This window comes from Grampus griseus (assembly GCF_964374135.1).
Source record: "Grampus griseus genome assembly, chromosome: 9".
Lineage (NCBI taxonomy): Eukaryota > Metazoa > Chordata > Mammalia > Artiodactyla > Delphinidae > Grampus > Grampus griseus.
The window spans coordinates 44,659,840-44,671,463 of NC_139003.1; the positions used below are offsets into that span (position 1 = coordinate 44,659,840).

Genomic DNA, 11,624 nt, shown 5'->3' on the forward strand with positions numbered 1-11,624 from the left:
TACTGGCACTCCGCGAGGTTGCAAGGTACCATACCTACATTATCTCAGTTATAGCCCCTTTAAAATCCTCACAACAACCATGCAAAGAAGTTACCATTTTCCCCATTTTACAGAAAAAAACAAAAACAAACCCAAAACCCTGAATCCCAAAACAGATTATCTCCTTAGGATCTCACAGCTGGTAATAGTTTAATCCAGTTCTGTGACACCCCAAACCCACGCTTCTCTCACAATACCACACCACCTCTTCCAAAAGTAGACCTTCGTGGATTTGATTGTTGTCACAGATCTTAGCATGTGGCCAAGGGTTGGCCACTCCTGTGTGCAATGACCAGACCCTGTCAGCTGCCCCAAGCATCCCTCGAAACTTAAGGGGACATATTCTCAAAACAAACTCGGCACCTAAGCCAGTGGTTCTCAACCTGGCTACGAGTTAGAACCACTGGGCGTTACAAACATACTTGCTTGGGCTTCACCTTAAAATAACAGATTCCTTTCAAGACTCTTGGAGGTGGGGCTTAGGAATGCAGTAAATCTGAAGCTTTCCAGGTGATCTGATGGGCGTCCAGGGTTGAGAAATGCAGGTGGAAGCAAACAGCTTCAGGTTGGATGAAGGGCAATAAAACTATGTGGTTTATTTTTTTCCCTGTGGCCATGTATTCCTCTGGGGACGTGGAAATGCTGGTCAGGTGATCTTTCCACACTAGGGAGTGGTTTGGTTCAGGCAGTGTCAATTGGCCTTTTTCTGGATAGCTTCTCAGACAGCAAGCTTCCTGTCTCCTGTGCTCTTTGCTCTGTAAGCTTCAGATATGGCACCAGTAGATTAGTTAGTATTCCCATTTTCTTGAGGAAGAGTCCTTGGAGAACCAGAGTCTTTTCCAATGTAGATGCTGGGTTTAAGTATTCTAGTTTTAATATAAACTACACCTTGAAGAGTTTAAGAATAGACCCTCACCTTAGACAGCACTACATCTAATGTGCATGGTTTAAGAGTAATTTTCTGGCTGGGTTCATGTCGCTAGATTGTATTTCTGCAAAAGGAAGGAAGACCTATCAGCATGGCCTTCATGTAACGCTTTCATGTCTTGAGGAGACAAAGCAATTCCCTAGCTGGGAAAGTATTCTGCTGCTGAGTTTTCCTGGCAATTGCAAATCTTCCAGATAATTCCTGAAATGTAGGATCTGCCTCTGAGGAGAGGGATGGAAACTGATACTGGGTGAACGCCTACTACGTGTCAGCGCTGTGCTGGCTGTTTCTAATACGTTGCTTTCTTGTCATTCTCAGGCCTCTGCAGTGAGTGTTACTATCTGTTTTTTTCTTTTTATGGGAAACTGAAATTATGTGTCCCAGTCATATGGGGACAGAGAAAGAACTGAATCTGACTCCCTTCCAAGGATGGGTGAGGGGCGACTACAAATGAGATAATGGATATAAAGACGCTGAACTGCACAGAAGACAGGCCATGCTACTGGGCTCCTTAAACAGCAAAGCCCCGGGTTCACAAAAAGTTGTTATACTTCACTTTCGTTTTTAAAACTGTTTGCTGGGAAGCCTAGATATTGAACAAGGACCAAGTCTCCTGTTCTGGTGAGACAAATTAACATCTTCCACTTGCCCTTTAAGGAAAAGACCAGCTATGAAAACCAATTCAGCCAAACTGCTAATTTTAAAGGGTGTGTTTCTTCCTTTGGGACTGGGATGAACCCGTCTTGATTCCACTCTCTGTGGAGCTGATGTTAGTGAGAGGAGTCTTTTGGCTGATTGCGTGTCTTCCCACGAGCTTATCTTCAGAACGCAGTTAATTCATACCAAATGTGCTAGTGTGGCTGCCTCAATCAGAAACAGGTATAAGTCGGGTTTGGAATTCCAGATGCTCTGAGAAGTTGTCCCAGAGAGAAGCTAGAAAGAGTCCAGAGAGAAGACAAATCCAGAGGGCGAAACTGATGTCAGGCCGATTCTCTGGAAAGGGCAGAAGGAGTGAGCAACACCCTTTCCACCAGCCCAAGATCGGCGCTGCCAGGGATGGTGGTGCCTGTCCCAGAGTCTTTCCAGAGCTCCCCTTACCCACCAGCAGTTCCCCTGGACATGGTCACTGTCACTACAATAATAATAAAAGTTGCCCTTAACTGAAGGCCTTCTTTATGCCAGTCACTGTGGTTCACATGGTTCACAAGCCCCATCTCGCTGAGTCCTCCCAAGAAGCCCTGTTAAGTGTGTAACATTGTTATTCAGAGGGGGAAAGTGACACTTGAGAGGGGGGGTGTTTGCCTAAGACTAAACAGCTGGGGGAGGTGAAGGAGGCTTTAAAACCAGGTCTCTCCGACTTCAAAGCACCCACTCTTGCTCTCACGCCTTAGTCAGACACCAGGAACATCGTCTTTGGTCTTACTCGTTGCTTTTCCAAGCGCTCAGTATATTGAGGAAGGATCGCTGACTCTGAGTGTTGCAGATTTCCTCACAATCCTCAGGTGATAGCATCAAAGTTGTTTTTTCCAACAGAAAGAACATTTGTTTCTTCATTTCTCAGAGCTTTTGTCTTCATGTTAGACCCAACAGGAAGAACAAACTATGTGGGTAGGAGAGAAAAAAAAAAAAAAAGCCTAATTTTGAAGACCACAGGTAACTTTAATTGATGCATAAAGGACTCCTCACCAGCCAGGCAGTTCGTTGTGATCAAACTACAGCAAGAGCCCTGGCTAGCTCTTTACAATTTATAGAACACTTGCAGTGTGTGCAAAATATTATCACTGTCGTTCCCTTTGTGGAGATAAGGAGGGGGAAGATTGGCGAGACTGAAACGGTAGTTTGCAAACTCCGGCACAGTGGAATTATCTGAAGGGCTTTGGAAACTCCTGAGGCCTCAGCCCAACCCCACACAGATTCTGCTTTCATGGGTCTGGGGTACCCAGGAGTTTTAAAAGCTCCCCAGGTGGTTCTCATATGCAGTGAGGGGTGAGAACCACCAAGTTAAAAATTTCACCCAAGACCCTGGGGCTCCCCTGACTTGTTTGCTTGTCTCTGGTGCTTAGACCTCTGGAACACCTGTTCCATCCCAAACCCACATAGGTGAGGGAAGAGACAAAAGCAGCTATTTAAGAGACCTGTTAGCCACGATGTTTATGCAATTCCTTCCTGAGCCATTACCACACAAATTGTATTAAGAAGGAATGATTTGCTTTTGCTTTGGGGGAAGTATGATTATGGCTACTAACAATGGTATTCAAGAATCCCATATATCACAGATATATACTCAAATTATTGATAGTATAAATGAATTACTATTTTAACTTATTATGGTAGTTATTAAAACGTACTCTGAACTTTGGTCCCGGGTTATTTTAAATATGTGAGGTCTGAGGCTAGACCACTTGGATGTGAACCCAGAATCCAGACTTCCTGCAATGCTGGCTGTGTAAACTTTGGCAAGTTACTTAAGCTCAGTTTCCTCACTCAGAAAGGGGGTGATCGGGGCTTCCCTGGTGGCACAGTGGTTGAGAGTCCGCCTGCCGATGCAGCGGACATGGGTTCGTGCCCCGGTCCGGGAAGATCCCACAGGCCGTGGAGCGGCTGGGCCCGTGAGCCATGGCCGCTGAGCCTGCGCGTCCGCAGCCTGTGCTCCGCAACGGGAGAGGCCACAACAGTGAGAGGGCCGCGTACCGCCAAAAAAAAAAAAAAAAAGCGGGGGTGATAACAGTGCTTGCCTGTTGAATTGTAGTGAAGATTAAAGGCTGGTTCACATTAAATTCTTAGCATTGTGCCTAGTACACGATGTATGTCAGATATTATCATTATTTTACCATCACGGATCCTGAAATGAAAATCACAGGCTCAGTTCTTGTATCATTTTATCCTCGTGGAACGGATGTTGACACATCAATCCCTTGCAATTCAAAGCTCATGGATGATTTTTGAGCATTTTTATAAGGACTTTGCATCAAATTTCAGACAGATATCAATAGACACTATTTTAGAAATGGAATGTATGGCAGTGGGATTTTGTTCTTCATGTAAAACAACATTTATGAGGCAATAAATGATTGTTTTTTATCTTGTTAGTGTATGTGTTGTGTTGTGTGTGTGTAAATGCAGTTAGAAAATATCTACATGTGGAAATGTTTTTTCCAAAGGTCATGTTATGGCATTATCTTTGAAAAAGAAGAAAACACATGCAGAACACTTTTGTTTTTTTTTTTAAAGGTGCCAATATTAGAATTTATTCAGAAGCTAAGAGTAAATCAAGTTTCTGCCTTTGGAGGCAGTCCTCTACAGCAGAGATTCAGAAAATTTCCCAGTTGCTGCTGCTGTGCAGTGGCCCTGCAAGATCACACTGAAGCCGTGGGGGATTGAAGACACAGATTTGGGTTCTAATGCAGATCATGGTTTACTGCACGGGAATTAGGGTGCACGTAGATTAGACGAGCACTAGTGACCATTCCTTCTGCCTGCTGTCAGTGCAAACAACAGGGCACACCGAATTAATAAGATACAACATGTTATGACATGAGAACGACAGTGATAATGAATTAAACCAGTCCTTCCGAAAGTGTGACATGCTCCTGATAAAGGGGGCGCCTTGGCCTAATCAAAATTAGAAAAACACATGCTGTTGGCTGTTCTTAGGGATTCATGATACATGTCGCCATCCTTTAGGTCTCTGAGAAGTCCTGCCATGGACATACTAGTTTAACTTTAACACAGTTACATTTGATATATGAATAAATCGCAGTCTATTTTCTGAAGAAGAATAAGTCTATGCATTATTTCCCTATGGGAAAAAAAAGTCGCCACCAAGCAAAGTGGCCTCAGAGAGAGAGAATAAAAAGTTGGTGATGGCAGACGAAAGGGCGAAAGTCAGAGACACCTTTGGGAGAAATTGCGTTTATGAAAAAGATAAGATTGAAACAAATGAGGACTAAAACTCCTAAAAGAGCGCTAACGTCTATGAAAAACAAACATTGTAATTGTATAATAAAGGATGATGATGTGTCAGTTTTTGTCTTGAACTTTTCTTTTCCTAAGCACATTTGAAAGTAATATAGAGAATGACTTTCCCAAGTTCAGGCTCTGTGCAGAGAAACGTGTCTTTGTCAAAACTTCATTAGCCAATGAGATCGTTTTCTCCAAGTAAATTGCTCTAGGAGGCAAGAGCAGACTTTGTGAACGTGTCTCCAAGAGGAAAAGGGTCCAACTTTTTGATAAGCATATGAAGGGGAGGGGATTCTGTTCCCAATTTGGTTCTTCTCTGCTTGGGGCGGGGAGGGGCTTGGGTTGAGGGAGCAGAAGAGGATTGTAACACTACTGCCTGGGTTCAGCTGTGGGAGGTACCCAGTCATCGAAAGGGAAAGTGCCAGATCTCCTTCCAGAAATATCTCAGGAATCGCCAAAAGACAAAGGAAAGGATCCTTAAGTGGCCACAGCACCACCCCGGAAGAAAGGTCCTCATTAAATTCAAAACCGTGCCCTCATCCCAGGTGCCGCTGTTTTGCCCTGTCATCATTTCATGTTCCCCTGTAGAGGGGAAAGGCAGTCAATGCGTACAAACAGCACTGTGTGAATTTTTATTTTTTCCCACATTTTGAGTGAGGGTGACAGCAAGCATATAAGTATTTCCACAATCTCGGTGGGGAGCCGATCTCTATCAGCGGATTCAACTCTATTTGCAGCGACTCCAGTGGCAAGGAGAGCTTTCGTTCTGATGATCAGAATTCTAGCAAACGGTAAATGTTTCTTCATGCTGAGAAGTGGGAAATTCAATAATACTTTGGCTGGGTTCATGCTGAGTAGTGAAAATAGAATGAATATGGAGAGGGACTGTGACTTAAAGAGCAGTAAATCAGCTAGCCCAGAAGTGTGGGGACCATCAGCTTTTAATTTGAAGCCCTCGCCTGTTTCTACTCCATTCTCCAGGGTAACGGGACTGTTTTTATATATGTTCCTAGAGTGTTTTGTGCTGCAATCCCTTGTTTACCCCAAGAAACAGAATTAAACATTCTGAGATTTTTTTTTTAATCTGCATATACATTATTATGGCACTATAGGACCATTTGCTGAAAATCTTAACTTATGTGTTAGCCTAACTCCAAAGACAAAGTAGGTGTGGGTAGTGTCGAGCTTGTAGTAATAGCATTACTTATTATGATTGAACACTTTTTCTTCTGTAAGCAAGTCACAGGTTTCAGAGGGGGTTACTGGAATGGAAGCCCCATGAGGGTAGAGGTTTCTGCCTGTTTTGTTCATTGTTGTATCAGCAGGACACACAGTTAAGTGCTTTAACAAGTCGGTGAATGAATATTGATCTCTAGGCTGCGAACAGTATACTCAGCTGTGAGTGCTCTGAAAGGTCTCGGACTAAAGTGCAGAGTAAACTCAGTTTTCCTGACTTTCCATTATGTATAGTTTTGTAGAATAGCTTTGATACTTGATTCTATGGAAGAAATTTTTAGTAGTATGTTTCTTTTTAAAAAGTTACATCACTAAAACTTGATCATCATAGAAAAAATAGAAAGTGTAAACAATTAAAAAGAAATAAAATTGCCATGTTTATACTACTCAGAGATAATCACGGCTATGGTTTAAATGTATGTTCTCCCAGATTTTCCTATGCACACAGTTATATGTTTTTATAATATTAAGATTAGATGTGTATATGCTTTTTTTCATTCAGCAGTACTACATCCTAATAGATGTGTAGTATATATCACTGTTGTTTTAATTTTCAGTTCCCGAGTGACAAAAATTGTTGAGCATCTTTGCCTATGCTTTTTGGCCATATGTATATCTTCTTTGGCAAGGAGTCTGTTCAGATCTTTGCATATATTTAAATTGGGTTGTTTGTTTCCTTTTGTTGAATTTTAAGAGTTCTTTCCGTATTTTGGGTACAAGACCTTTATACATGTGCTTTGCAAGTATTTTCTCAATGATGTGCTTCTTATTAGCACTCCGGGATTGTGTGCCACTTTGCAACCCTAAAAGCTTACATACAGTGCTAAGTGCTGATTAATGAGATGGCTGTGCTCACCTGTGTTTGCTTTGTTATTTCCCAAAGTGACGTCACTGCTCCCTCTCACTTCCTTAACCCCATCCATTCATTGTCAAAGAACATTTGTATTCTGGGGTCATCATTGTCTATCTGTAGGAAATTTTTTTTCCTAGGCATTTGTCTTTATTTATTTTTGTTTGGTTTTTTTTTGCGGTACACGGGCCTCTCACTGTTGTGGCCTCTCCCGCTGCGGAGCACAGGCTCCGGATGCGCAGGCTCAGCGGCCATGGCTCACGGGCCCAGCCGCTCCGCGGCATGTGGGATCTTCCCAGATCGGGGCACAAACCCACGTCCCCTGCATCGGCAGGCGGACTCTCAACCACTGTGCCACCAGGGAAGCCCTATCTTTATTTATTTTAAGTGAATGACCAAAGTGATGATGTGCTTATTCATCTATTTGCAATAAGATTTCTAGTGAGAGTTCAACCCTGTTTGTTTCCTGGTTTTAAAGAAAACAAACAGGTCTGGGGGCCAGGAAGTCACCCCCAGGATTTAGGAGCACTGTGTAGTTGGTGAGACTAACGGTTGTCTGTCTTCCTTTGCATGGCCTGCAGTCACCAAGCCTCCTCTGCGTCATTTTAAACACCCTGCTTATGCATCTAGCGCCTACGCACCTTCGGTCCCAAAGAAAAGTGATGAGCATCCTGCAAGGTACAAGATGCTGGATCAGAGGATCAAAATGAAAAAGATTCAGAACATCTCACATAACTGGAACAGAAAATAAATCAAGGGGAAGAGGGAGTGAGGGAGAGGCCCACCCATCTGCCTCTGGGCACTAACCAGCCACAGTGGGATATGTCTCCAGAATGAAGCCTTCAGGGCTGGTGCTATCATTGTTGACTCCACCAAGGCACGGTGAAGCCTATACGTGAGTTTCCCCTTTGCTGTTCTGTTATAGAGCCATCAGTCACAGGATTTGGAAGTCCATGCAGCCTCTAGCAGCAAACCAGTAAGAGGCTTGTCTCATGCGGCTTTTATTGGTATAGATCTTTCAAAGTCTAAATTGGACCCAAGTTAAAATGATGCTACCCATTCAGAAAAAAATGAAATTCTTCCCATTGACACTTTTTTCATCCCTGGAAATTGACTTGCCCCGATGAGAATATCGGTTTAATAATAATCATTATATTTAAGAAATGCACTTCTAAAAACATCTTTTCCAATTTTTAATACAAATATTTACAATTCAAGTAAACATGGAACTTTCAAAGTCATTGCATTCCCAACAAAAGTTGTACTTCTTTTTTTTTTGCGGTACGCGGGTCTCTCACTGTTGTGGCCTCTCCCATTGCGGAGCACAGGCTCCGGACACGCAGGCTCAGCGGCCATGGCCCACAGGCCCAGCTGCTCCACAACATGTGGGATCTTCCCGGACCGGGGCACGAACCTGTGTCCCCTGCATCAGCAGGCGGACTCTCAACCACTGCACCACCACGGAAGTCCAGAAGTTGTACTTCTGAATGGAACTATCTTAGAGGGAAAGGAGAACTGATGAATTGTGTTCATATGTACTTTTGAACTTAGGCTTCATAAAGCAGATCCAAGTTAAAAATAAAGACCGTTGTCTTCGGTTCTCATTGTATGCCTCATGCCTGATAGCCTTGCTGTACCTTTAAGAACATGAGAGTTTACAGGAGATGGATTTTGGATCTGCTTTTCTCCCATCTTTCCTCTTCACTCACGGTAGACAATGCCAGAAGTCAATGGGTTGCCTGTACCTCAGGGACTCCTGGTTTGAGATTCACCCAGGAAATGTCCATTTAGTCTTATGGTCCTGGTTCAAGAGAGTATAAAATGCTGAAGCTAATTTGAATTCCGTATTGGCAGATTTTTCTCCGTAAGTTTGGAGGTGACTGTAAGTTAAATTTCAGGTCATCTTCCCAACAGACCACATATCTGAGTCCCTTTGGGAGCCCAATTGCTCTCACAGCTGTTGGCGGGATAGAGGTCTATAACTTACCTCTCTTCATGGTGGCATTTTTTAGCCTTTCTGTATCTCTCCCTAAAGTTTTTACTTTGGGACTAAATTCACAGAAATGGTAAGAAAAATCTCAAGGTCAGAAATAGCTTTTGATCCCTTCAGAAATGGTCTGGTGCGATGGCAAACTTCAGGTTTGTTGTCTGTCAGGTCTGATCTCCAGGCCTGTTCTGTCTATAACTAGTTGCAGGTCCTCAGTCTAAATGGCATAACCTTTAAAAGGCTCAGTTTGCTTGACTAGAAAATGGCCTTCATGATCCCCACTCTTGCCTTTTGCGATGAAGATTAGGGATAACATAGGTTTTGTTTGCTATGGCTGAGCCTGGAGAGTCATAGGTACACAGCAGAGGTAGCCGTGAGCACCCCACTGCTGGGAAAACTCTCTGGGATGCCCCTCAAAGAGGGGACTGTACCCTGAGCCACAGCCTTTGGGGTCTGATTGTAAAGCGCGTAGCATCTTCTCTTCTTATTCTCCACATTCATTTCCGATAAACCACAGTTTTGCAAGTTGAGTCTGCACCAGAGTTCAGTGCCCATCAGGCTATTGAGCAATTTATTTATAATGTGCTTTACAACGGTAGTTCAGGGAAATTTAATTGCTATACAGAAAGGAAAATCACTGTGACTTTTCATTAAGGAAGCAATTAATTCTTACCTCCCTGCTTGGTGCCTGAGCAAGAGGACCCTTCTGCAGGCTGGTAGAGTCTAATCCACCTGAATTAGGTTAACTCGACAGGTAATTTCTACCTGTTTGTATACAGATGCCTTAGTGCTTGCTGCATAGTCATTTGGCCACACAGTGAGACTGTCCATGGGGTAGTGGCCTCCAGTGGATCAACCCACAAATGATGGTCCTCACCTGTCCCTCAGTATATTCAGTCTTAGGTATTGAGATTGTAGCTGTGCTTTCTTTTCTTTTTTTTTTTTTTTTTGCGGTATGCGGGCCTCTCACTGCTGTGGCCTCTCCCATTGCGGAGCACAGGCTCCGGACGCGCAGGCTCAGCGGCCATGGCTCACGGGCCCAGCCGCTCCGCGGCATGTGGGATCTTCCCGGACCGGGGCACGAACCTGTGTCCCCTGCATCGGCAGGCGGACTCTCAACCACTGTGCCACCAGGGAAGCCCAGCTGTGCTTTCTTGACTGTGCTCCTTGGTATTGGAAACCATGATCCTGAGGAAGAAAGTTGACTCCTTCTGTATTCTTTTATCCCAAGCTGTTACTCTTCAGCCTTTGCTAATCTTTTAATTGAGCAAATGTACAAGTATTGAAATTCTGCATTGCTTGTAAAATGCCTACCATGATTTTTTGCATGATGGGTTGTATGGACAGGCCAGATTATATTCTTATAGCAAATAAAGTGATGCTTTTAAAGAACTTTCTGGTATGTGAGTCATCTTTATCTTCTGCAGAATTCTGGGACTCATAGGAAAAGAGTTAGATTTCCCTTATGCTTGGCACTGTTCAGTCCTGAATATCTTGTCAAGATGAATAGGCTAACTTACCCTTTTCAGCTTGCTTCCTGATTGTATAGGCGAAAGATTTTTTTTTAAAAAAAAAAAACCTCCTCCTCCCTACACCACAAACCCAATAAGTTAATTTGTTGAGTAATAATAGCAGCTAGTCCATAGGTAAACATCTGTATTAGCAACTCAGTTTATATCATTTCAGACGAAGGTGTATAGCTTAGTCTGAAATCTCAGTGGATTCAGAAAAAGGAATATATGTTTGAAGATGAAAGTGCCACTATACTTTTCTTTAAAAAAAGAAAAAGCGACTTTGCTCTTCATATGTGTCTCTGTTTTATCTTTGGATTCAAAATTCCTAGAGGAGAAAAGAATACAGCTTTAGCCCTTAGAGCCTCACCCTTAAAAGCAGGTAGTTTGCCTAAGCCATTCTGCCCCACAAACATTTACCCATGGAGGGCCCATATGACCCAGAGTTGTGGACACAGATATCAAGGTGTGAACTCATCATTTCCTAAAATGCCTTGGGTGTGTTGCATTAGACAACACAGTTGTGTTTCCAGTAAACAATCTCCCATCTGAAGAGAATTTTTATGTTAATAAGCCAAATGAAATGTGTGTCACGCAAAGGGCATCATGCATAGCTCATTTCTGGAAAGGAGGTTGAAACCATGATGAACTGGTGGCACAAGGATCTGGATAAGGCACACACTTAAAAATTATATTTATTTATTCAATTTGATGGAATCAAGGTATGGATCCAACTAGATCCACTCACTTCTTACGCTGCACTGCCACCTGGTGTCTCTTAGAGGCATGAAATGTTTGCTGAGTTCCCCGGGATCTTTTTTTTTTTTTTCCCTTTATAAAAGGAAGTTTTATTGTTAATGATGATAGTTTTTAGCTGGATGAATCTTGGAATTTAAAAGGGCAGGTGGCTGTGGAGAAAACCATTCTCATTCTCATAACAGTGTTGCTCCATTTCTGAATAGGTTTACTCTGCTAGCAAACCCAGGTCCTTGAAGAGTCCTATTGTTTTAAAATAATAATAATACACACATGAACACACTAAGAAATCTTAATCTATGGAGAAAATAAAATAAAATCGGGGGACATATTGGGAGACAAATTGCAGAAGTCCTG

At 42.9% G+C, this 11,624-nt stretch overlaps 1 protein-coding gene across 1 annotated transcript in view; it reads left to right on the plus strand.

Moving 5' to 3' along the window:
- Nucleotides 1–7,764, plus strand: part of PDE1C (phosphodiesterase 1C) — a gene marked incomplete at both ends in the record, with an annotated part of 550,586 nt that extends 542,822 nt beyond the window's left edge. Inside the window, one exon of the mRNA XM_082661639.1 lies at nucleotides 7,595–7,764. Coding sequence (XP_082517765.1) covers nucleotides 7,595–7,764 — 170 coding nt within the window. The remainder of the gene's footprint in view (nucleotides 1–7,594) is intronic.
- Nucleotides 7,765–11,624: the final 3,860 nt, after the last annotated feature.